Source organism: Micromys minutus (genome assembly GCF_963924665.1).
Source record: "Micromys minutus genome assembly, chromosome: 2".
NCBI lineage: Eukaryota > Metazoa > Chordata > Mammalia > Rodentia > Muridae > Micromys > Micromys minutus.
In genome coordinates, this window is record NC_137971.1 from 93,362,885 (window position 1) to 93,388,112 (window position 25,228).

The window sequence follows — 25,228 nt, forward strand, 5'->3', positions numbered from 1 at the left end:
TAGGAATCTAGTTGCTTCTGGGGTTTCAAATAACAGGAAGATACAGGATTTCTTATTTATATCATTCTCATCATGGGCTGAGAATGTAACTCAGTTGGAAGAGTGCTTGTCTAGTATTCAAGAAGCCCTAGGTGGGGCTCAGTGGTTTAGGTGTTGGCACAGGCCTATAATCCCAGCACTTGGAAGGAGGAGGCAGAAGAATTCAGTGACATCCTTGGCTACATGGAGCGTTTGAGTCCAAGGTGGAATATAAGAGACACTGTCTCCAGTGAAAATAAAAACATATCCCCCAGGGACTGAAGAGATGGCTCAGTAGTTAAGAGCACTGACTGCTCTTCCAGAGGTCCTGAGTTCAATTCCCAGCAACCACACGGTGGCTCACAACCATCTGTAATGGGATCCGATGTATCTGAAGACAGCTACAGTGTACTCATAGACATAAAATTAATAAATTAACTAAAAAAACACACCCCCTGTTCCCATTATGTATCTGCTTAGCTCTGTTCTCAGCTTACAAAAGGGAAACTGGAAAATAGGAGTCCAGCAAAGGCTCTGGAGAAAGGGATAGAAATTCAAACAGTCTACCAGGAAACAGATTGACTGGGCTTGGGTCCCTAGGATGAGGAAGATAGCTCATTAAGAAGACAATCTGGAGGATATAGAAGAAATAAAAGCTTGCATTTGCCCCAGGGCTGTATAAACCGTATCCTGCTGATGAGGCTGAAGGATAGAAATCATTAGAGGCTTCCCAGACGCAAAAGCATCCTCTGTCCTTCGGGTAAACTTTGTGTTTATTCTGAGTGTGTGCACGGGTATGTGTGGGCTGCATAGATGGATGACTTAGCTCAGTGCGGAAGTCAGAGGACAATATGAAGAAACTTGCTTCTTCCACCACGTGGGCCCCTGCGGTTCAACTCAGTCTTCGGACTTGGCAAAAGCACCTTTACCTGTTAAGCCATGTCACCCTAATGACACTTTCTGTCCTTTCAGAAAACTCTAAATATATTGACGTTGGAGGGTTGGGACAGCTTTTCTCCTTGCTCTCCTTTCTTTGAGGCCAGATCTCTTATGTAGCCTTGGACGGTCTGAAACTCTGGACCAAGAAAGCTGCAACTAGGTAGAGTTTCACTTGCTTCTGCCTCCTGAGGGTCGGGAATACAGGCATGAACAAGTAAGACCCCATTGCACACCCCTGGGATCTGAGGCGATTTCTGGGTTTCTCGTGTCCTCCATTCCCGGCGGGAGGAGCTGGGTACAAATTGGAGGATGATATTTAAGCCCGGGCAGGACCAGGAAAAACAGGTAGGCGGGTGGAGGATCTCTGTTTTTGTATTTATCTGGTCTGGAAGGTCCCTACAGACTCATCACGTCCTAGGCTTTGTTCTAGTTGAGTTAAGCCAACGCAAATTGGCTTATCCTCTAAACAGAGGAAAACTCCTTCGGGCTGACCCCAGGCTCGGTCAACAGGTTCAATTTACCAAAACGAAAGTTCTCTCCCAGGTTAAAGGGATGCTCCCGACAGATTCTAGGAGTTGGTGGTTGTAAGCAAGCGGCTACAGGCCTGCGCCTTTAAGGAGCCAGGGGGCAGAGGGGCGGGGCAGGAAGAGAAATCCTTGGAGACGCCGCCACCATCCAGGTCTTTTTTTAGGGGGGAAATGGGACGGGCCAGAGCCCTGTTTGGGTTCCTCCCCATCTTCTCCCGCCGGGTCCCCTTTTCCGCCCCAGGGGTAGGTGGATGGGAGGTCTTAGCAGCCTGGGTCTCTTGGAAGCTCTTTGCTCGCACCTGGCCCACTGAAGCGCAAGTTTGTTGATCTGGAGGGAGTAGCCGGAGCGGGGGCGGTGCTAATAATACCCGTTCAGTCCCCAGTCGCGCTTTACAGTTTACACAGCTGTCACCTTCTTTACTCCTTAATTAATAATAAAAATAGCCGCCGTCCCGGAGCGCACGCTGCGTGCCAGGCCCCGAGCTTTGCAGGCAGAGCCCCACAATGAGCCCGCCCTCGTAACGTTACCCCAGTTATCGAAAGCGAGAAGCTCAGGCGCACCGAAGAGCCAAGACTGGCCCGAGGTCACTCTGCGGGCGTGCGGCGGAGACCCGGACGCGGGCGGACGAGGCGGGGCGCGGGGCAGCCCCGGCTCCGGGGGGCGGGGCGCAGGCGGAGCGGAAGGCGCGGGGTGCGCGGTGGCGGCGGATGGCCATCTTAAGTGGCCGCGGGGAGTCCAGGGAGACTTCCCCGGGCTAGGAGTCACCCGAGTCGCCCCAGAGGTGGGGCCTGTGCTCGGCCGCTGAGGCGCTGGGACTTGAGAGAACTTTTTTTTTCTAGGTAGTCTAGAGGGGGGTCCTCCTAGTCTGGAACTGTAAAACCTGGGCCTGCGGGTGTGGGGCGTGGTGCCAGGCAACTTGGCGGAGATGGGGGAAGGGTTCTGCCAGGCTGGAGGGCCTGCGGGGACCGGTGCGTGAAAGGCTTGAAGATACTGGACCTCGTGCGAGCGTATGTGTGGGGTGGGGTATCGGATCTCTTTGGAAGGGATCTTGTGGGATGTGTCAGGGATCGGTTTGGGGGGTTCAAGTCTGGAGGGGCTCTGATTTAACAGGACTTGGGAGAACTTGTTCTCTTGGATGATGGGGGTGGGTACTAGTTGTGGATGTCTATCCTGGAGCCTTCCTTTGCGAACCTCGATCCCGCAAGGCTGTGGTGGGCCGAGTAGAGGAGATGTGTAGTAGAATCAGACTTGCATAGGGATTAGGGGTCATCTCATTGCGAATCCTTGGAAGGGTTGAGTTCACCGGGGAGAACTCGGACGCACAAGTTGTCCCGGAGCGGGTACCGGGGAACTGGATCTAACTGAGGTGGGGGAGTGGGCAAGATAATTGTGGGACTTGGGAAGGCGGTCGGAGCATCGTCCTTGCGGAGAGGCTGGGGGCAGGGGCAGCCCGGGCTCTGGGCCGAGTGGAGGGGGAGGGGACCGGCCAGCTCCTAGCTCCGTTCCCGCCCCTCCCCCGCCGCCTCTGAACAAACTTTTCTTTCTCTTCAAGTTGAGGCCGGCGCTGCGGGCGGCGGCGGCTGCGCGGAGATCGAGGCGGCCAGCGCGGCCAAGCGTGGAGCCCAGATACTGGGCTCTCTCGGGCTGGTGGATCCTCAGGCCCGGGACCCAGGCCCGGGCCCAGACCGGACTCCAAGCTTTCCCGAGCGGATGGCGCGGAGCAGCAGGCATCGGCGGCGCTGAGCCCTGCGCGGGCCATGGCCTCAGTGTGTGGGGCACCGAGTCCCGGGGGCGCGCTAGGCAGCCCGGCCCCTGCCTGGTATCACCGCGACCTGAGCCGCGCTGCTGCGGAGGAGCTGCTGGCTCGGGCGGGCCGCGATGGCAGCTTCCTGGTGCGAGACAGCGAGAGCGTGGCGGGGGCCTTCGCACTCTGCGTCCTGTGAGTAGGGCGGGCACACGCCGAGTGTTCCTTGGCTGTGGTGGCAATCGTGGTAGTGGGGTGTCTGTAGCTGTGGGGCTGCAGCCCTGTCTCCACCCGGAGTGGAGACCTTGACTTTATCGCTGGGTGGAGGAAGGATACAGGGGAGCACTTCCTGCTGTGTCTGGAGCACTTTCTGAGGCCTGAGGCCAGAATTCTGAAACCCAGGGTGGGTGTGATGGGAAGAAGTGATGGCAGACGGTGGCAGACCAGCTTAGACGTTCCCAGTGTCCCAGATGCGCAGGGGAACGGATACACAGGAGTGCAGTTCGTTTAAAAGCACTGAGGGTAGGCAGTAGGGAGCAAAAGGACCGGTGTTTGGATGCCTGGGTAATTCTGCAGCTATACATGATTGTAGGGTGGGGTGGAATAGAGTCAGTGAGTGGGTTGAGGAGCTCTGGTTATCTGGCCATGGATGCGTGCCGAGCCTAAAGCTAGACTTGGCAGTCTTCTGAGTGGGCCTGGTCCTGTGGCTATACCTGGCAGCTGTGTGTGGTAGTGGGGTACTTTTTCTTTTGTAGTGTACTTTCTGACCTCTACTCCCTGCCCCACAGTTCAACAGTGAGTGGGCCCCTGTGGGAAGCACCAGGGGCTTCTGTGTTTAGATTTAGTGAAAACACTCTCAAATGACCCATTTCCTCTGTCCCATCTTTCCCCCTCTTTTCTTCTGACATCTTTGGGAAGGCACTGGCCCAGCCTACAGGAAAGGGTTTTGTCACTCTTGGGATGTAGCTGTGGGCATTTGGTGGATAGAAGCCAAAGATATTGCTACATATTTGACAGTACCTAAGAGGGCAAAGGATTTGGGGGTCCCAAAGGCTAGTAGAGTAGACACTGAAAACTCTGGCCTAGACAAGTTGACCTGCTTCTGCAACAAGTCCGTGGCCCACCTAGTGTGGAGAGACTAAAGCCAGACATCTTATGTCCATGAAAAAAATCCCAAGACTCCTGCCTCCTAGCTACCTCTAAACAGATCCCTTAATTAGGGAGGGGACAGGGGCAGGTGCTAGATCAGCTGTCTGAGTGGGAGGGGGACAGCTGAGGCTTTCTCTGGGTAAGGAACTATTGTGCCAGTACAGAGATCCTGGTTTCATTGTCAGGAGCACGGAAAGTGTGTGTGTGTGTGTGTCTGTATTTATTTATATGGAGGCAGATTTTAGCTCTCAGGAGCCTGGCAGAAGGGATCAGAAGTGGGTGGTTTCTTAGGTTTCCTAAACACATGCTTACCTGTATACACATCAATATACACAAAGAACATTCAAGACACACCCCTGTCCTGACAGACAAACTGCTTCTCTTCTGGTATTAGATACCAGCCAGCCCTACCTTTTATTTGTTCTGTGACCTTGGGCAAATCATTTTTTTTTTCTTTTTTGAGCCCCAGTTTTCTCATCTGGAAAATGAAAATATTAATGTCTCTGCTGTACGGCGTGAATATGAAACGAGCTATGTGGAATGCATAACATGGTCAGGGTTTGGTGACTGGGATGTTCTTGTTATCATAAATACAGATCCGGATACCACAAAGTAATGTACCCCGAGTTAAGGTAGGACTAGCTTTAGGGAGAAAATGACCTTGTGGGGTTTGGTGTTCTTTGGAGCCAACACCCACTTCTGCCCAGCATAGACAGAGACCACAGTGCCTATTTGAGGTGTGGAGGCCAAGGGAGCCTTCCATCCCCCACTTAGTATGTGTCTGGCTCAGCTGTCACCTGCCCAGCTGCTGCTACCATCTGTCAGCACCCCTCTTGGCTTGGGGTTCCTAGAGGCTGAGTCTCCCTTAGGGATCCCCTTTGAGTCATTCCAGTTTCCTGATGCTTGAGGAAAGAAGTCAAAGCCCCTCCCCCCCCCCCCCCCCCGCCACAATCCCCTGTAAAAATGCCCAACAGACCCAACTCCAATGGAGTGAGACACCAACATAAACACAGACGGAGTCTCATGCGTGTGTTAGCACATTGCCCATGCATGCAAATAGGAGCTAACCAGGCTTCTGAGGACTTTTACTCTGGCGGGGGGCCCAGACTGGTACCACAGCCCAGAGGGGCTGTTTAGACAGCTGTAGAGGCCACAAAAGAGCTGCCTGTTGCTTCCGAGGCCCTGTGGTAGATGGGTGTAGAGTCTCTGTAGGTCTGGGACTGAGGAGGGGGGCCTGGTTATTTCTGTTCTTGTTGGCAATACTGAGAGGGCGGAAGTTGACCAGCCCCATCATTAACCCTGTGCAGCCGAACAAGTGGTTTTCGAGAATCCAAGATGAGGGGCCTGTGTTGGAGTCTGGTAGCAGGAATAAGTAGGAAGAAGAAAGTGTTGGTATTCAGACTGCAGCCTAGGGGTGACAGGTTCTGGTCCCTTTTTTGCCACTAGGTATCAAAAGCATGTGCACACATACCGCATTCTGCCAGACGGAGAGGATTTCCTGGCTGTGCAGGTAGGCGCTCAGACCTGTGATCTCTAATTTTGGTTTAGCCTTAGGCCTGGCGATCTGCTGGCTGACTCTCCTCTCCTTGTTGGTTCAGACCTCACAGGGCGTTCCCGTGCGCCGTTTCCAGACCCTGGGCGAGCTTATAGGCCTGTATGCCCAACCCAACCAGGGTCTGGTTTGTGCTCTGCTGCTGCCTGTAGAGGGGGAGAGAGAGCCAGACCCGCCAGATGACCGGGATGCTTCAGGTATTGCTCATCTTACATCATTAAAAAAAAAAATCTCTTCCTTGGGCTGGGAAGATGGCCCAGTGGCTAGAGCACTTACTTGCATTAAGTGCCGGGACCAGAGTGGAGTTCAGATCCTTAGAACCCACCTAAAAGCTGTGTAGGTGTGGTGGCCTGGGGCAGGGAATCCCTCGATGTATAATTCAGGAAAAGTATGATGGAGGAAGCAAGCTATCAGTCTCAAGCCTAGACAGACAGACAGACACACACCCCTCATGTATTCATGCATGCATACATAATATGTACATACTCAAAGAGGAAAAGAAAATTCCTTCCTTTTCGGTCCCTTGACTCCTTGTTTCTTCCCATCCCCTCTTCCCAGGCCTTCCTGCCCTGAATGTCTATTTTCTCCTGGCCATGATGCCCCACTCTTTGCTGGGAGGTCTCTCATGGCCATGGCACATCCCTATCATGTAACACTGAGTTCAAACTGCTGTCCCACTGTTCCCTACCCACAGATGTGGAGGACGAGAAGCCCCCCCTGCCCCCGCGATCTGGCTCTACCAGCATTTCTGCCCCTGTGGGGCCCAGCAGCCCCCTGCCAGCCCCTGAGACCCCCACAACTCCAGCTGCTGAGAGGTGAGACCCTCCCAGCCTCCTCTGAGAATTGTTTCCCCATCTGAATGATCATCTAAGCTCCCCTCCTAGGGACCCCATCCCGAATCAGCCCCAGGGAGAGAAACTCTGGTGTGTTCTGCTCTACCTGCCTCCGGTACTTGATGTACCACGTAGAATAGGGCGCTTTGACAGTCAGCAGGGCCTGCCCTGATTCTTCATCTCTTCTGGAAGCACTCCTAATGGACTCAGCACCGTGTCACATGAGTATCTGAAGGGCAGCTACGGGCTGGACCTGGAGGCTGTACGGGGCGGAGCCAGCAACTTGCCCCATCTCACACGAACCCTCGTCACCTCATGCCGAAGGCTACACAGGTACTGGGGTTGGTTGAGCCCATGGGCGACATTCAGGTATCAGACCTTGAACAGTAAGCCGTCCACTGTGTCCTGACTTCCCCCACTGTACCCTGTTCCTATATGCTGAAGGTGGCAGGGCCACACTCTGTGCCATCTGAACCCACTGTCTCCCCTAGCGAGGTGGACAAGGTCCTGTCAGGCCTAGAGATCCTGTCGAAGGTGTTTGACCAGCAGAGCTCGCCCATGGTGACCCGCCTTTTGCAGCAGCAGGTGGGATTATAGGGAGGCCTCCAGGAGGTGGGGCTGTGTGTGGGGCTTCCGCTTAGGAACCGTGTGTACCACTCTTTGTTTTTCACTGGCAGAGCTTACCACAGACTGGAGAGCAAGAGCTGGAGAGCCTTGTGCTGAAGCTATCTGTGCTAAAGGACTTCCTGTCAGGCATTCAGAAGAAGGTGGACGGACCTGCCTTAATAAGCCCTGCAGTCACTTATTCCAGCATCCGAGGTGCCCCTCCCTGTCATATCCCTCAGCAGGTCCCTTTACCTCACCTTTTCCCTACTCTCTCTAGGCCCTAAAGGCACTGCAGGACATGAGCTCCACAGCACCTCCGGCTCCGTTGCAGCCCTCCATACGAAAGGCCAAGACCATCCCTGTGCAGGCCTTTGAGGTACATGACAGGTGGGGCCTCGTGGGGCAAAAGGTGGCTGGAGGTAAAGCGGGTTCTGCCTGTCTAAGGTCTTGTCAGCAGCCTTTCCGTTTCTGGCTTACAGGTGAAGCTAGATGTGACACTGGGTGACCTGACCAAGATTGGGAAGTCCCAGAAGTTCACGCTGAGCGTGGATGTAGAGGGTGGAAGGCTAGTTCTGCTGAGGAGACAGCGTGACTCCCAGGAGGACTGGACAACCTTCACACATGACCGGAGTGAGCTAGGGCCAGAGTTGGGGAAAGTGGGGGGGGGTCTCACAGCACAGGCTTGGGTGACTCCTCTTTCCTTCCCCTAGTCCGGCAGCTCATTAAATCCCAGCGTGTGCAGAACAAGCTGGGTGTCGTGTTTGAAAAGGAGAAAGATCGGACCCAGCGCAAGGACTTCATCTTTGTCAGTGCCCGGGTGAGTTGCTGCCTGTGCCACGCAATCCCTGTGGAAGGGTTGCTGGATGCCTGCTGTCCCTGACTGACGACTGTGTGCCCTGTTCTCCCCTAACCCCCACTAGAAGCGAGAAGCCTTCTGCCAGCTTCTGCAGCTCATGAAGAACAAGCATTCCAAGCAGGACGAACCTGACATGATCTCTGTCTTCATAGGCACCTGGAACATGGGTCAGGCCCAGGCTGGAGTTATGGTGGGAGAGGAGGCTAGCCCTGGGACAGGGGCATGACTCACACCCCCACACCTCTGATTCCTGCTGCCTCCCCTTCACCTTTAGGAAGTGTACCACCACCAAAAAACGTGACATCTTGGTTCACATCAAAGGGACTGGGAAAAGCCCTGGATGAGGTCACAGTGACTATACCCCACGATATCTATGTCTTTGGGACTCAGGAGAACTCAGTGGGTGACAGAGAATGGCTGGATCTGCTGCGTGGGGGCCTCAAGGAGCTTACAGATCTGGATTACCGTCCGGTGAGGGGGTTATTTTGCCTGGTCTTCTCCCTCCCCCCATTTTAAAAGATTTTATTTATTATGCATACAGTATTCTGCCTACAGTATTCTTAAAGGCCAGAAGAGGGCACCAGATCTCATTATAGATGGTTGCGAGCCACTGGGAATTGGACCTCTGGAAGAGCAGCCAGTGCTCTTAACCTCTAAGCCATCTCTCATGCCTGCCTGGTCCCTTATTGTCACAGACCTTATGTTTTCTCCTTGACTTCATGACTGCCCCTAGGATGTATTGTTCTCTTGGCTTTTCCTCTAAGCCCTGATGTTTCCTTTGGGAGACTGAACTCAAATTTCATGAGGGAGTCATGTCACAGGAAAGGATGCTCTTGTTATCCTAGAAAGGGATAGCAAGCCTTCCTAGTCAGTGACTCACAAGAGAGTGTAGTTGGTTCGATTGGGGAATGTAGTCAGGGACCTTGGTCTGGGGCAAGACTGACCCCACACTTTCTCCATAGATTGCTATGCAGTCACTGTGGAACATCAAGGTGGCTGTGCTGGTCAAGCCAGAACATGAGAACCGCATCAGTCACGTCAGTACATCTAGCGTGAAGACTGGAATCGCCAACACCCTGGGTGAGCGGGGCAGGTGGGCCCCTGGGGGTGAAGTGCTTCTATTCATGCCCCTGCCTCTTCTCCAGGGTCCCCCCACTTTGTGTGGTTCAGTTTTCTCGTATACAGGGTATTTTGAGTGTGCATGTTCTTATTCCAAATCTCTTCCAGCCCCGAGGAAGAACACTAGGGAAGAGGTGTGTATGTGTGCATGTGGATGTGTGTGAATGTGTGCATGTGTGTGTGTGTATTTGTGTCTGGTGTGTGTGTGAATGTGTGTGTTTGTGTTTGTGTGTGTGAATGTGTGTCTGTATGTGTGAATGTATGTGTGTGTCTGTGTCTATGTGTGAATGTGTGTATATTTGTGAATGTGTGTATGTGTGTGTGTGAATGTGTGTATGTTCGTGTGTGTTCTGGAGGAAGGAAGGATGCTGACTGATGCTTTGAGAGCTAGAGGACAGCTGGAATCCCTCTTTAGGTGACGACTCTTTGGCCTTCCTCTTTTCTGCCCTGGCAGGGAACAAGGGAGCTGTAGGTGTTTCCTTCATGTTCAATGGCACTTCTTTTGGCTTCGTGAATTGTCATCTTACCTCAGGGAATGAGAAGACTACACGGTGAGAGGCACCATTTTTGTGTCTCCTTACCCACCCTTCATTCTCCTGAGACCCATTCCTTTCCCCGTAGCCCAGGGCTTGACTTCCTACATTCCTGTTTCTAGAGACCCCCATTTTCTCAGGACTCCTCTTGCCTATGCCTTGTTACTACCTGCCTCCTCCATTTGTTTGGAACCCTCACTCCTGCCTCATCCTTGACTTCAAAGCCTTACCTTGGCTCCTCCACTGTAGGCGGAACCAGAATTATCTGGACATTCTGCGTCTCCTCTCGTTGGGTGATCGGCAGCTCAGTGCCTTTGACATCTCTTTGCGGTTCACTCATCTCTTCTGGTTTGGGGACCTTAACTACCGCTTAGACATGGATATCCAGGTGCCAGCAGGGCCTGGTGGGTGGTTATAAAGGAGGGCACAGGGAGGGATGTTTGTATGGCCTTTCTCGAGAGGCAAGCCTCTGTTGTTTGTACCCCAGGAGATCCTGAACTACATTAGTAGGAGAGAATTTGAGCCCCTGCTCAGGGTGGACCAGCTGAACCTGGAACGGGAAAAGCATAAGGTCTTCCTTCGATTTAGTGAGTGTTCACTGATGGTCCTGGGGCATGGAGGATGCCTTAGTCTTTGAACTGAACCTTGGACTTCACGTGCCTTCTGCTCTCTAGGTGAGGAAGAGATATCTTTCCCACCCACCTACCGCTACGAGCGGGGTTCCCGGGACACATATGCTTGGCACAAGCAGAAGCCAACTGGGGTGAGTGAAAATACTGACTGGGGGAACCTTCCCTCAGGTTTCAGGAAGTTAGCAGTGGGGCATCAAGGATCTGGGTTTCTGCATTTACGACTCACACTTCTATGGCTTCCTTGAAGCCTTTGCAGGTGATGTTGGGTATTTTAGGAATCCAAGGGAGAGGCAGGTGCTGAGTCCAGCCAGTAACAGAGGAAGAGTAGGTTTTGTCAGTTCTGGGTGGGACCCATGTCAAGATGCCCAGCTGACAGGGCTGACCGCATGCCATTCCTGCCACAGGTCCGGACCAACGTGCCTTCGTGGTGTGACCGGATTCTATGGAAATCCTATCCTGAAACCCATGTCATCTGCAATTCCTATGGTCAGCGCCTTGAGACAGGAGGATGGGAGACACTGGATGGTTACTGTTCTGCCTCAGCCTTTCTTTGGGAAATAGGGGCAGAGATAGCTCTCTTCTTATTCCTGTCCCCCTAAATAGGTTGCACTGATGACATTGTTACCAGTGACCATTCTCCCGTGTTTGGGACGTTTGAGGTTGGAGTGACTTCCCAGTTCATCTCTAAGAAAGGTACCTGTTCTGATATAAAGCTGTGTGTAGGAGGCAGACAGTGGCCTGGTGCTGTGATGGGTTTGACTGACCACACATAGGTGTATGCGTGTGTTCTTATGAACACAAGACTATTTCTGAACCTATTGATATGTGAGGCTGTTTGAGCTTCGGTCATCGGAGGAATGACACACTGGTGTGTTTGTATCTGTCACACATGTGCCTTGAGTATGCCCACATGTGTCACGGTGTTGGCAGACAAGCCTAGAGACACTCCGGACCCCCTACAAGAACCTTCCATGCTTGGCATGTCCTTCTGCATATCTTTCTGTTTGGATTTGTAGGTCTTCGGATCTGCTAGGACCCTCATTTTTCTGTCCTAAGTGTCAGCATCCTGACTCTTTTTGCCTACAATCCTTAGGTCTCTCTAAGACCTCAGACCAGGCCTACATTGAGTTTGAGAGCATCGAGGCCATTGTGAAGACAGCCAGCCGCACCAAGTTCTTCATCGAGTTCTATTCTACCTGCTTGGAAGGTCAGAGGGGGGCTGTTGCTGGCTGTGGGCCAAGAGGGAATGGGACATCAAAGACTGCCCAGAGTGGTCAGCCCTAGTCTTGTCCTCCTCCTTCACCCCAGAGTACAAGAAAAGCTTCGAGAATGATGCTCAGAGCAGCGACAACATCAATTTCCTCAAGGTGCAATGGTCCTCTCGCCAGCTGCCCACGGTGAGGCTATAGCCTGGGCCCACACTTGTAGGTGAAGAGATTACAAAGAGCAAGAGACAGAGCACACGGGGGAGGGAGGGCTCCTTGGGAGGAGGAGATGCCTGTGTATGCTTCTGCACACAAGGATAAAGTTGTATCTTTGGGAGCTGTGGAGCCAAGTTTTAGTTTGTTTATTCATTTGTTTAATAAATGCTTTCAAGAACCTTTGATAAATCTCTAGTATTGTGCACTGAAGGCACAGGGAATTAATTGTAGTGATGTTAAATGCTTTGAAAGGCCATGCAGGGTTGTGTCTTCGGTCAAGGAGTGGGTGGGGCCAGGACTGCTATGGGAAAGGTGAGATGGAGCATCTAGGGAATTGTTCCTCACTGGACCTCTTTGTTCTTCAGCTCAAACCAATTCTGGCTGATATCGAGTACCTGCAGGATCAGCATCTCTTGCTCACAGTCAAGTCCATGGATGGCTATGAATCATATGGTGAGGGACAAGAAGTGCCAGGTGGTTACGAGAAACCCGGTGGCTTCCTAGAGAGGTCTGACAGTTTGCTGGTCTGTTTTATCTACTTCTTAGGGGAGTGTGTGGTTGCGCTCAAATCCATGATTGGCAGCACCGCCCAGCAGTTCCTGACCTTCCTATCCCACCGTGGAGAGGAGACAGGCAACATCCGTGGCTCCATGAAGGTGCGGGTGCCCACAGAACGCCTGGGCACCCGTGAGCGGCTCTATGGTGGGGGTCCCATTGGGCAGGATGAGGGTGGGGCGTGCGATGTGGTGGTGTGGGGCACGTGTAGGAGGAGCAGACCCAGGGTGGCAGTGTGTTGGAATCCTGTGGTACTGGGAAGTTTTGCAGTCTTGACTGAGTGGAACTACCCTGAGGAATGTCTAGAAAGGGACTACATATTCACAGTACCCATCAAAATTCCTGGGATTCACAACCTTAAGTCCTCCCTGTTTCCCTTCCCTGTGTTTCCCCAGAATGGATTAGCATTGATAAGGATGACACAGGAGCTAAAAGCAAGGCTCCTTCAGTGTCCAGAGGCAACCAGGAGCACAGGTGAGCTAGGTTTATGTTCTCACAGGAGGGGACATTTGGGAGCCCCTGACGTGCCCCACATCCTCTTTCCTCTGTTTTGAACTCCTTGTAGATCTGGGAGCCGCAAGCCAACCTCTACAGAGGCTTCCTGTCCACTGTCCAAATTGTTTGAAGAGCCTGAAAAGCCACCACCAACTGGCAGGCCCCCAGCCCCACCACGGGCAGTTCTTAGGGAGGAGCCCTTGAATCCCAGGTGAAAGGAGAAACCTGCTATCCCCTGAGTTTTCATTACTCTGCCGCTATAGCTGTCAGGGCTGAGTGCTCTGACATCTGAGTCACTTTCCCAAGACTAAGGCAAGAGGATTGAGAGTTCGAGGCTAGCCTGGGCTAGATCCTGAGGGCCTGTCTAATGTGGGAGCCTGGACCTGAGGAGGACTCTGCAGAGGATTCTCTCCTGCAGCTTTTCTGATCTCTGGTCTCCCTTCTTAGGCTGCTATCACCCGCTTCACCCATTTGAAGTCAGGTTTCCGTCATAAAATCATTAAAGAGCGGAGAATGGAAATGGGGAAGGGAAGTGGGGTTTTACCTTCAACATTTCCTCTCAAGGGCTTGATGAGCAAGTCGAGGACCAGGGCAGGGCCCTTGCCACTTCTCCCTCAGCTCCCTCCCCGGCACCCGCTGCCTTTACCTCGGGTCCTTTATCTTGGTTTTTCTGCTCCCCGACTAGGTTGAAATCAGAGGGGACACCTGAGCAGGAAGGGGTAGCAGCCCCTCCACCCAAGAACAGCTTCAATAACCCTGCCTACTACGTCCTTGAAGGGGTCCCACATCAGTTGCTGCCCCTGGAGCCACCCTCACTTGCCAGGGCCCCTCTCCCACCTACCACCAAGAACAAAGTGGCCATCACAGTGCCTGCGCCTCAGCTTGGGCGCCACCGGACCCCTCGTGTGGGAGAGGGAAGCTCATCGGATGAGGACTCTGGGGGCACACTGCCCCCTCCAGATTTCCCACCCCCACCACTGCCAGACTCCGCCATCCTCCTGCCCCCTAACCTGGATCCCTTGTCAATGCCAGTGGTCAGGGGCCGAAGTGGGGGTGAGGCCCGTGGCCCACCACCTCCCAAGGCCCATCCAAGACCACCCCTCCCACCGGGCACCTCACCTGCCAGTACTTTTTTGGGAGAGGTTGCAAGTGGGGATGACCGGTCTTGCTCAGTACTGCAGATGGCGAAAACACTCAGTGAAGTAGATTATGCTCCTGGGCCTGGCCGCTCAGCCCTCCTCTCCAGCCCCTTGGAATTGCAGCCTCCCCGAGGGCCCTCGGATTATGGCCGGCCCCTCAGTTTCCCTCCACCTCGCATCCGGGAGAGCATCCAAGAAGACTTGGCAGAGGAGGTGTGTTAGACCAGAGCTAGCTGGCTGTGTGTACCTGATAGGTGTTCCTTCATTTCTTCCACTCGGAACTCACTGGTGTCTAGAGCCCCTTTTGCTTGTAGCTAGATAATGGGTCTTTTGGGGGACACAAGAATCGGCTCCACTCCTTGCCTCACTTCCCCTCAGAGCATGGGTAGAATGTGGCTGTTTGCATGTGTTTCTGTGAGGAACCATCCTTAGTTTTTCCCTTCTAACATGCCCTGTTCCCTTAGGCTCCGTGCCCGCAGGGCGGGCGGGCCAGCGGGCTGGGAGAGGCGGGCATGGGTGCCTGGCTGCGGGCCATCGGCTTGGAGCGCTATGAGGAGGGCCTGGTGCACAATGGCTGGGACGACCTGGAGTTTCTCAGGTGGGGGCGGGGCTGGAGGTGGATAGGGCGGGGTGTGTGGCCTCAAGGGTGGCGTTCCGGGGCCCTTTAGGACCTCCTAGTCCATCTCCTAATCTCTTATTTCTGCAGTGACATCACTGAGGAAGACCTAGAGGAAGCCGGGGTGCAGGATCCTGCTCACAAGCGCCTTCTTCTGGACACGCTGCAGCTCAGCAAATGATCGCAGAGATGCCGCCAAGCTACAAAAGCAGAGTTGGAAGGGCACGTGCAACCAGGGGTTGAAAGTTCTGAGGGGTGTGGCAATGCATCTCTGTCTATTTATTGGGGATCAGAGTTCCCTACTGCCCAATTGTTTGGGACGTTCTAGTTAGAACGATGTGCTCTCCACCTAGCTTTTAGTCCCAGGGACGGGGGTTTGGTGGCCTGTAGTAACGGTGGTTACTCTGTTGCACACACCTCCCTGCCTCAGGGTTGTACGTGGTGTATGATTGGGCACATCTAGGTCCTCACTTCCACTGATGTTTTCACCTCCCTCCCTCGGCCCTGAACCCCAGGGGAAGAGTTCCTTACAACTCCTCCTCTGGGGGCATCCGTCTGTCCGGAAATGAAGGAAGAGCCCAGGACCGGGCTGGATTTATTTAAGTTTTTCCGTGTGGGTTTTGGGAAGGGAGGGCACATTAATTTTATTGGGGTGGGGCAGGACCTCGGCCATAAAAATGCCAATTTGCCTAATTCTGGCTGTTCCTCTGATCCGAAGAATCGCCCTTACCCAGCAAATGCGTGGTCGCCTGCGGCTAGGGAGAAGCAGCCTCCCGGGTTGCCACCGCGCCAGAGGACGGTGCTTTTGCAGTTTATCCCATCTTGGGCACTCAGAAAGGTTTCCGGCTTGATGTCTTCAATAAATTAAGTTTTATTTGGATTGAGCAAAATCAACTTAATAAATTACACGTTTTTCAAAGAAAATAAAGGAAAAGGAAAACCACTTTGTTCCGTTCCCCGACAGCTCTTCCCCTCTAGTGTCTAACCTCTGCGCCATACTGGCTAGGGATGGGAGGTGACTCGTTAGGGTGGGAATGGCGGTGGGACTCTTCAGGTTGCTTGATTTCAAGAAGTGAGTGGCCCAGCTAGCTGTAAAGTTGTAGGAGCTGTTGGCTCTTCTTAGGACCCTCTATGATGGAGGACTGAGGGACAGGTGTAATTTGGTCCCTGCTCCCAAGGAAGCCTAGCAAGAAAGGGCTTCTGGCCGTCCTGGAGGGGGTCGTGGTGATTAGTACTTAAGATGAGAGTGGCCCCTGGCTTGTTTTACAACGAAGGGGGTGGGGCCTGGTCTAGGGATCAGACACTGGGTAGTGGGGACGACAAGGAGCTTCCAGGCCGGCTGCCCGGATAGGGGGGAAATAACGTCAGGTCCAGTAGGGTAGGGGTGTCTCTCGGGGCAGGCTGGTTGCCTACAGACGCCCGCGGCTAGAAGAGGTTTGTCTTCAGGGCGGGGCCAGGCTTCCGGTGAAAGGAGGACAGAACTCCAGAGAAGGGACCGGGTCCGGGCTCCGCCGGCTGCCAGGCCTTAAGCAGCTCTGCCGCGCCCGCGCCGGGCCCGCCACCCCCACCGCCCGCCACCCCCGCCCACAGCGCGCCCTTGAGTGGCTGGGGCCCGGGCCCGGAGCCCAGCGCGGCGGGCAGAGGGCTGGGGCTCAGGCGCGGGCTGGCCAGACTGGGTGCTGGCGGCGGCGGCAGCGACGCGGTGCTGTCGGGCGTGGGGCTGCACGTGGACTCCTTGGAGTCGTCGTCCTCCGACGAGCAACGCGCCTCGCCCTTTTTGGCGCCCGTCGCTCCCGCCGCGCCTTTGGCGCTGGCCGCGCGCTCCTGTTTGCGGAACTTGGCCCGGCGGTTCTGGAACCAGACCTGTGGGCACAGGGACCAGTTAGCCCAGAGGAGGGTCGCACGGGATATTTCAGCCCCAGGCCGTTAGGCGCGTGTAAGACCTCGGACCAGAAAGGACCGGTCTTGGATTATTACTAGTCAGAGATCTACAGCCCTCCCCCCACCTCCATTCGGCGCCACGTCCATTCTTCCCGTCTTTGGTGCCCCATCTAACGGGCCCTGGGGTTTTTGTCCTTGGGATCTGCTCATCCGTAGACCCCGCGGCTTCCCTGCATTTGGTCTCTTGGAGGGGACTCTAGTCCGTCTTATCAGCCTAGCCCTATTTAGGAAGCTGGGGCATTCCTCCTGGGACATCCTAGGACCCCGAATGGTCGAGGTACTAGGGGGATCTTTTGTACAGGGTCCCCCTGTCAAAACGGGCCAGCCGGATTACCCAGTTCTCTCTCGTCCGACCTGCAGCCGCCTCAAACTTAAACTTTTCAGACTCAGGAGTCGCCTGACTCAGGTACATCATCTGGAAGAACTGATTGGTCTAGTCAACCCAGCCGCCTTGCTTCCTAGCTTCAGGGTAAAAATTCGTAAACCTCCGACTTGGCGAAGGGAAATGTAAAAATACCGAGTCAGAGGTAAAAATTGATGCTACCCTGCTCGGGTCGTCTGAGAGCCCACACCCCAGCCTTGCTGCCTCCCTTGGCTGCTCAGCCACACCCGAACTGTCGCGGCTTGCAGGCTCCAGCACCCTCCTCTAGCAAGCGTGTGCACAGCACGTGTATCCACGCACCTGCACGCGAGCCTCAGTGAGGTCGATCTTGAGCGCCAGTTCCTCCCGAGTGTAAATGTCGGGGTAGTGGGTCTCGGCGAAGACGCGCTCCAACTCCTTGAGCTGAGCACTCGTGAACGTGGTGCGGATGCGCCGCTGCTTGCGCTTCTCGTGCAGGCCGGACGGCTCCGGGAAGAACTTGTAGGGAACTGCGGGAGCGAGGGCAGGGGCGATGAAAGAAAGTGGAGGGCTGTGAGAGGCTGATCTCAGTCCCTACACCCCTGTGTCCCGCCCTAGAGAAAATCCGCATACGACCCCTTCCTCCCCTCGATTTGGTCCCCAATAGCTTCCTGTCAAGTGTCCCTAAGGCTGAATCAAGGGACTTAAGAGTTCCCAGAAACAAATCAGAAGCTCTCACTAAGGGTCCGTCCATATTTTCCCCACCTTCCTTCAATCCCTACCACCCCATTGGCCTCTCCAGGCCTCCTACCCTCACCGTGTTTTCCTCAGGCACCCTTCCTGGGGGAACTCTAGGTCCTGTTCTCTGATCACAGGAGCAGGGTATGTCTGCTAGACCTCATCAGCACCAGTCTCCCCACTAACAGGCGGGCCTTGGCGCTGCCACTGACATTCTCCAGGCAGGTCTACTGTAGAGTCTGTGTACTGATGGGGCTCCCTTTCTCCTCACCCCATCTCTCTCCTTCCTGAGCTTTATTTCCTTACCTCTGCCTCTCCTCCCTGGTAGTATTTTTCTCCAGGTATTTCCGCTTCCCTTCCTCAATCCGAATCTCTCTTCAACTTTCCCCCTCTGGGTCCACTGTTCTTTGTGCCCATAGAAGACCTTTCTTATTCCTCCTTACTCAAGTTTTTCTCTTTTCTTTGTCCCCTTTGCCCTCAGTCACTTCTGTGCCCCACCTCCTCTAAGTCCTATCCCAGCCGTTCCCTCACCATCTTCCTGCACCCCATGCAGACGTCATCGCTGAATCCCTGTATCTACGTCTGGTTTACGTCATGTTTCTCTTGGGGTCCCCCCCAGTCACCGTCTTTGTCCCATCTTCCCAAATTCTTCGCCTCAGCCCTCCATCTTTATTTCCCTTGCGATTATTTGTTTCAAAGCTCTTTTGGCCCCCATCTTCCATAATTTGTGTTCCTACCATCTGGTTATCATCTCTGTCTTCCAACAGTGTGTGCCATTTCTCGAAGGGTCTCCGTTTGTGTTTCCATCTCTCTGCACGTTTTCCCACCCATCCCTTTCTCAAGAGTCTATCTCCCTATTTCCTGTTTCCATTCCTGGAGTCCCCATCCTAGCCTGGTCCAGCACCACAAGTCTTCCCAACCCCATTTTGGTCTATGGCCATCTTAATGGTTCCCTAAATTAAGGTATTTATGTCCCCAACAACCCCCAGTCCTCCTTTCGGGTTTCCATGAGCTTTGGGTGGGGGGCAAGAACTAAGAAAGGAGGAAGCCGGGTGGGGCATGCTGGAACACTAACAGAAGACATAGGGGTGCCATAAAGGCTAGGTGATGTTGAGGGTTTGGACCGGACTTGCTTGGATCAAAGGGTGGAGGATCTGCTTCTGGGTTCTGCAGGGCTGTGGTCCCAGGATGGAGGGAGTGTGGAAATGAAAGTGGTCCAAATGATAGAGGTTCCTTTTCTGTGTCTATGGGAACCGTTTTTGTTGGTAGTGCAGTGAGGTTTGGGCCCAGGCAGGACAGGTCTAAGACAGGGGAAGGTGAGGCTAGATAGTAAGGCTGTAGAAAGGTTCCCATCTGGGCAGCTCAGCGGCAGCAGGGATCTTTGTTGGGTGGTATCATCCTGGACACAGGTGGTAAAATGAGAGTTGACGGGGCTGAGCTAGTTTGGTGGTCACCTTTGTAGGTGGGAAGAAGGCCTAGCGAGAGGCCCAGGACTGGACCTGTTTCTTCGATACGAAAGGCACAGGATAGGGGGGTTTGGCATTAAGAAGAGAAACTGGAGGAACAAGAGGGTGCGGTTCGTCCCTGACAAGAAGAAACTCCTATTACGGGGGGGGGGGGGTCTCAAAGTACATTGGAGGGGTCTAGCCAGACGCATGGGTAGGGGTGGCTTGTAGATTCAGTCACAATCACTTGCAGAGTAGGAAAGGAAGTTGGGGTTCCGTGGGGTTTGGAGGTAGGGTTGGGACGGGACTGCGCTCACCTGCCGAGTAGGGTGCGGGTTGGTGGTCGCGTAGGGCGCCAAGCGCACAGTTGGAGGAGCCGAGTGCAGGGCAAGGTGGCCCCGCGGCGGGGAAGGCAGGCCGCAGGGGACTGTATTGGAAACCTCCAGGCTGGCTGCAGGCTCCGAAGTCACCGTAGGCGGACGCCTCCATGGCCGCCACGCACGAATCGTACGAATTGAGGTAGGAGTAGTCCATCGGCCCGAGGGGGCGGGGGCGGGGGCCGGGCCGTGCCGGGTCTGGTCGGGGTCAGCGTCCCGGTCGGGTCCCGGGCTGGGTGGAGTTCGGGATGGAGATTCGAGCTCCAGGCGCAGAGGACCCCGAGACCCGCTCTGAGCGCCCGAGAGTCCGCCCGCCCCGTCGCGGCCCGCACTCTGCCCCGGTGCAACGCAAGTGCAGCACCGCCAGCCCGCGCGCCTTTTAACGCGCAGGACCCCGCGGAGGGGGCGAGGCGGGGCGAGCTCCGCGGGGCGGGGCCTGAGCGGCCCAGACCCCGCCCCTAGCCACCCCGGCCCCCCACCCCAAAGGGCCTCCCTCTTAGGGCTCCCGAGGTGCTGGCGGAGCATCGTGGGACCCCATCCCGAGAGTCCTTTATCCTGTCCCAATCCGACCTAGACCTTCGATCCCTACACAACGTGCCCAGCAGAAGGGTCCTGACCTCGTTCCTGGGCCTCCCACCTGCGGCCCCGTGGAAGCTAGGGAGGCAGGCCCCGCGGTGCTGGTGTGAAGAAGTTAATTCAATTCTCCCAGATAACCGAATTATTCCGATCTGGCCCTTCAGCCCCGCCCCCAGCTAGTTCCAATCCCTGCGAGGACAGCCGAGGCTGCCCTGGAGTGAGGGGGGGGGATGGAGACAAGGATGAGAAAGAGGCAGGAGCCTGGGACAGGGGCAGGGAGGGGATATGGGCATGGAGAGACTGGAGAAAAGGGAACAGACCTCGAGATAGAAGTAAGGGAAGAGGGATATACAAATGAAGACAAGCATGAATCCTGTAGAAGAGAAAGGCAGGGGTGGAAATGGAGACAAGCAGAGAGAGGAGACCAGCGGGATGGAGGAAGACAGGCTTGGAGACAGACGTGGACTGCAACCAGGACTGTGACCGAGCTGCGGAGAAGGCTGAAACAAAACAGAGACAGTCATAGCGAGGCCACACACAGGATGGTCCTAGGGTAACACGGCCAGAAACAGACCAGCCGAACAGAGGCCAATGAGAAAGGACTTCCTGAGAGCGGGCATTTGTAACCAGAGCGCAGAAGGTGGCCAAGACGTCGCGGTGGCAAGGCTGGGGTGGGGTGGGGGAGCATAAGAGGAGGAGAGTGCAGGGTCAAAGTAGAACCTGCACCTGCTGGGTCTAACCACTCCCTCCCCTGTTTCTCAGCTCTCTTGTTCTCTCCAACAGTTGTGATCTCTGGACACCTCCCCACCCACCCCTGTGTGTGTGTGTGTGTGTGTGTGTGTGTGTGTGTGTGTGTGTGTGTAGGATGCTAAACCTTAGGACTATGGGAACCACCCCCTGTCTCTCCTTCAGAGTCTCTCTTCTCTTTTGAGTCCCTTTCTTCTTCTGGAAAGCCAGGTCATTCACCCTCTGGGTTTTCACCAGTTCTCCAGGCTGTGGGGTGGGTGGAACGCATTCAGCATCTTTACCTGGAGGATGAGCACAAACCCCTCTGCCTCGTTAGCCCTCCTGAAGAATGAATTGGGCCTCTTCGCCTTAGTCTCCAGCCCCAAGTCCCCAGGTTTCTACACCAAGTCCTGCTGTTGGGAAGTCTGAGACCCAAGAAGGAGTCAGAAGAGGGTCATGTCCTTGTCACCAAACAAAATCCTCTGAGATTAAGAGAAACTCTCCTGGAATTCCTCTTTCCTCATGTTTGCCAGCACAGTGGAGGCCACAACCCTCAGGCTGCCCCTTTCCCAGGCTAATCATTCTTTTGCTTGCCTTGGTTTCTGTAAGTATTCTCTATCAAGAGTTTTGAAGGTGTGTGTGTGTGTGTGTGTGTGTGTGTGTGTGTTTTCAAGCCATTTCCCCTTGGTTTTGGTTTGTTGTGTTAGAATATGCATAAATACAAGTTTTACCATCACAAGTATTTTAATTGTATAGTTCAGTGTCGCTGGTTCATTCATCATGTTGGACAATACAAAAATCACTGTCTTATTTACTTCCACAGTTCTCCATCTTGTATAACCCAAACTCCATACATGAAGCAATTATTCTCTAACCATCTGCCCCACTTTCTGGTAGCCACCCTTCTGATATTTATCTGTCTATCTGTCTGTCTGTCTATCTATCTATCTATCTGTGTACTTTTTTTTTTTTTTTTTTTGAGATTGGGGTCCAGTGTATCCCAGATGGCCTTGACCTCCCTGTGTAGCTAAGAATGACCTCGAGTGCCTGACTCTTCTGACCCTTGCTCTGTACCAGGTGCATGCACTAACACTCGGTTTTGTGAGAGGTTCTGGGGATCTAATCCAGGGCTTTGTGTACACTAGGGAAGCACTTTGTCGCTGAGCTAAGCACCCAGCATCAACTCTGTAATTTGCAATGCTCTAAATACCTTGTAAAATGGAAGCATACATTATTTATCTTATTGTGACTGGCTTACTTCACTGAGCACAATATTCTCAAGGTTGTCTACATGTGGCATATGTCAGAATTTGTTCCCTTTAAGGCTGACTAGTATTCTATTGTATGTAATACCCTCTTCTTTTCATTTGCCCACTTATGGATATATAGATTCATGTTTTAGAGGCTGTGGATAACAGTGATGTGGATGTGGACACTCAGATGTGTGCTTTTATTGAAGAAAAAAAGATGTATTAACTTTATTTTGTGTGAGTTGTATTCTGTGTGTGTTTATGTGTTATCTGTACCTGGTACCTATGGAGGACAGAAAAGGACATTAGATTTGTTGGAACTGGAGTTGGTTATGAACTACCATGTGAGTGCCGAGAATGGAACTCAGGGTCTCCATAATAACAATGTGTTCTCTTAACCACCAAGCCTTCTCTCCAGATAACGTTTGTTTGTTTGCTTGTTTGATTGTTTCCCATTTAAATCAGTCTCACTGTGTTGTGCTGGCCTTGAACTCAGGCTGCCTGCCTCTGCTTCCCAAGTGGAAGGTTCTGCCAACTCTCTCTCTCTCTCTCTCTCTCTCTCTCTCTCTCTCTCTCGATATCTAAAACATTTATTATTTTATGTGTATGTATGGGCAGGTTTATGTGTATTACATACATTACATACATGACTGTATGGGAATGTGCATATATGTAAGTCCAGCTGTCTGTGGAGTCCAGAGGAGGGCATTGGCTCCTGTGATGGAGTTTCAGGTTGTGAACAGCCAAATGTGTGTGCCGGGAACAGGTTCTCCACAAGAGTAATCTGTACTCTTTAGCACCAAGTATTCTCTCTGATCCCCGTTTTTTTGTCTCTTTCAATGTGACTTGAATACAGACTTGCCTGGAATTCACAGCAGTCCTCCTGCCTCAGCCTATGTTCTGGGATCACAGCTGTGAGCTGCCATGCCCGGCTGCTTTGTGGTATATACCCACAAGTAGAGTTGCACTTGGTATTTCCACAGGGAAATTTCACAGGGTTTTTACTTAAGTTTTTTTCTTTTTTTTAATAAGTTATTTATTTATCTTATGTACATAAACACACTGTAGCTGTCTTCAGATACACCAGAAGAGGGCATCAGATTTTTTTTACAACCATATTTTAAAAAAGAGACAGAGAGACATGTACAGATTTTAAAGAGCATTTTGGAATAAAACTATATGAATATATTTTTGTCAGAACTTGATTTTTTAAAAGGTTTGATAGTATGCATTGAAGTCTTAATATTTACCATAAGCATAACGTACATGTAAAACAGAACATGGAAATAGTCAAAATTTTCTTGGTGTGTATAGATTGAACATAATGATTTTTAAATACTAAAATTACCATAAGGCTATCTTCTTAGCTCTTGAGTTATTAATAATTTAAGGTCTATGTGTACCCCACTCTGAGTGGGTGCTATATACTTGTTTTGTTTTTTTTTTTTTTTTTTTTTTTTTCCTATGAAGGACTGAGGCTTCCACTTTTTGGCCTTTCATTTTTTGAGCTTCATATGATCTGTTAGCTGTTTTTTGGGTATTCAGAGCTTTCTGGGGAGGACATCAGATTTTATTACAGATGGTTGTGAGCCGCCATGTGGTTGCTAGGATTTGAACTCAGGACCTCTGGAAGAGCAGTTGGTGCTCTTAACCACTAAGCTATCTCTCCAGCTCTCTTATCTTTTATTCTGAGACAAAGTTTCTCTGTGTATCCCTGGCTGTCCTGGACTCTCTTTGTAGACCAGGCTGGCCTAGTACTCACAGAGATCTGCCTGCCTCTGCTCCTGAGTTTTGGGATTAAAGGCATGTGTTGTTTGGCCTGGCTTTACTTAAGTTTTTTTTATAAGTATCTTCTTATGGGTATGAGCAATTTTCTTGAATGTTTGTGCAAAATATGTATGGTTGGTGCCCTTGGAGACCAGAAGAGGGCATCAGGTCCCATGGAAGTAGAGTTACAGATGGTTGTTAACTACCATGTGGGTCTGAGACCTAGCCTGGATCTTCTGTTAGAGCAGGGAATGCTCATAACCAATGAGCCCTCTCTGTGGCCCCTGCAGTGTTCCCTCTTTTAAGGAATTGCTGCATTTATATCCACACCAGCAGTTCCCAAGGGTTCCAGTTTCTCCCCATCCTCACAAACACTTGTTTTTTATATTTCTCTTTACTTAGATTGCAAGGACTGAGACCTGACAGTTCAGCTGCTTCGACAACTTTTCCTCTGGTGTGTATTTTACAGTCTCACTTGGACACATATTTGTATCTTAGGGGTTCAAGGAGTTACAATGGGACAGAATCAGTGCTCTCTTAGGTCCCTCCATAGCTTCCCATGATCAGACCCAAGTCCTCACTCTGTCCCATAATGTCCTGGGTGCCCCTGGTCCAGCACAGCTCCTTTAATCTTGCTTTTTTTTTTTAAAATAAAGATTTATTTATTTTATGTATGCAAGTACACAGTAGCTGTCTTCAGACACACCAGAAGAGGGCATCGGATCCCATTACAGATGGTTGTGAGCCACCATGTGGTTGCTGGGAATTGAACTCAGAACCTCTGGAAGAGCAATCAGTGCTCTTAATTCTGAGCCACCTCTCCAGCCCTTGCTTTTCTTCATAGCTTCAAACACACATTTGTTTCAGAGATGCTCTTTCTGAATGAAAAGTTCACCCCAAATTCCATGCTTGCTCCAATACTCAGACCTTGTATTATTTATCCACTGGCTCACCTTGGTTGGACCTTGCTGGCTTTTACAAGCTTTATTTGATGTTCCTTTGTGAAGTTGAGTGTCTCTGCTGGGTCCTATAGTACCTCTCACCTTATTGAAATGTTTCCAGTAGACTTTGAGGGTTTAGTGCTGAATTGCGTCCTCTTGTTTACTGTTGCCCCCATAGCTCCATCTATTTAGGAGCATGAGACCTGTCCTTGTCGACAGGGAAAGAATGCTCATTGGAGATTCCTACTGCACAGTCTGAAGAGGGACCACTTTTCCTTCTACGCCCTCCGTTCCCCAGATACAGGAGTGTGCCTTCTTTCTGGGTCACTCTGTGCCTAGAGGAAAGTTCTCCCCCAGTCATGTGTTTGTAAGTAGCTGTTCCTTCTCTAGTG

General features: G+C 52.5%; 2 protein-coding genes across 4 annotated transcripts; one reads left to right on the forward strand and one right to left on the reverse strand.

The window, feature by feature from the left end:
• Window positions 1-2,042: 2,042 nt before the first annotated feature.
• On the forward strand, window positions 2,043-15,636 carry INPPL1 (inositol polyphosphate phosphatase like 1). Of its 2 annotated transcripts, XM_080911335.1 has the most exons (29): window positions 2,043-2,324; window positions 3,038-3,424; window positions 5,825-5,888; window positions 5,977-6,127; window positions 6,625-6,745; window positions 6,956-7,096; window positions 7,255-7,348; window positions 7,441-7,530; window positions 7,647-7,745; window positions 7,849-7,999; window positions 8,080-8,186; window positions 8,290-8,392; window positions 8,500-8,696; window positions 9,188-9,305; window positions 9,799-9,895; window positions 10,127-10,265; window positions 10,365-10,464; window positions 10,552-10,640; window positions 10,914-10,995; window positions 11,113-11,202; window positions 11,603-11,716; window positions 11,818-11,906; window positions 12,296-12,383; window positions 12,477-12,632; window positions 12,881-12,959; window positions 13,051-13,191; window positions 13,666-14,332; window positions 14,584-14,717; window positions 14,826-15,636. In XM_080911335.1, exons 2-29 carry the CDS (start codon window positions 3,243-3,245, stop codon window positions 14,914-14,916), a joined length of 3,774 nt encoding a protein of 1,257 aa, XP_080767461.1. In that variant the 5' UTR covers window positions 2,043-2,324; window positions 3,038-3,242; the 3' UTR covers window positions 14,917-15,636. The 2 variants fall into 2 exon arrangements, with proteins under 2 accessions (XP_080767461.1, XP_080767462.1); XM_080911336.1 differs by lacking the exon at window positions 14,584-14,717.
• A 524-nt stretch (window positions 15,637-16,160) lies between these two features.
• PHOX2A (paired like homeobox 2A) lies at window positions 16,161-19,733 on the reverse strand (the record flags this gene model as incomplete). Of its 2 annotated transcripts, none has more annotated exons than XM_080913331.1 (3): window positions 16,161-16,598; window positions 17,359-17,546; window positions 19,517-19,733. In XM_080913331.1, the coding sequence occupies 3 exons, from the start codon at window positions 19,731-19,733 to the stop codon at window positions 16,161-16,163; spliced, it is 843 nt and encodes a 280-aa protein (XP_080769457.1). The 2 variants fall into 2 exon arrangements, with proteins under 2 accessions (XP_080769457.1, XP_080769456.1); XM_080913330.1 differs by having other exon boundaries at window positions 16,161-16,622.
• Between the last annotated feature and the right edge of the window lie 5,495 nt (window positions 19,734-25,228).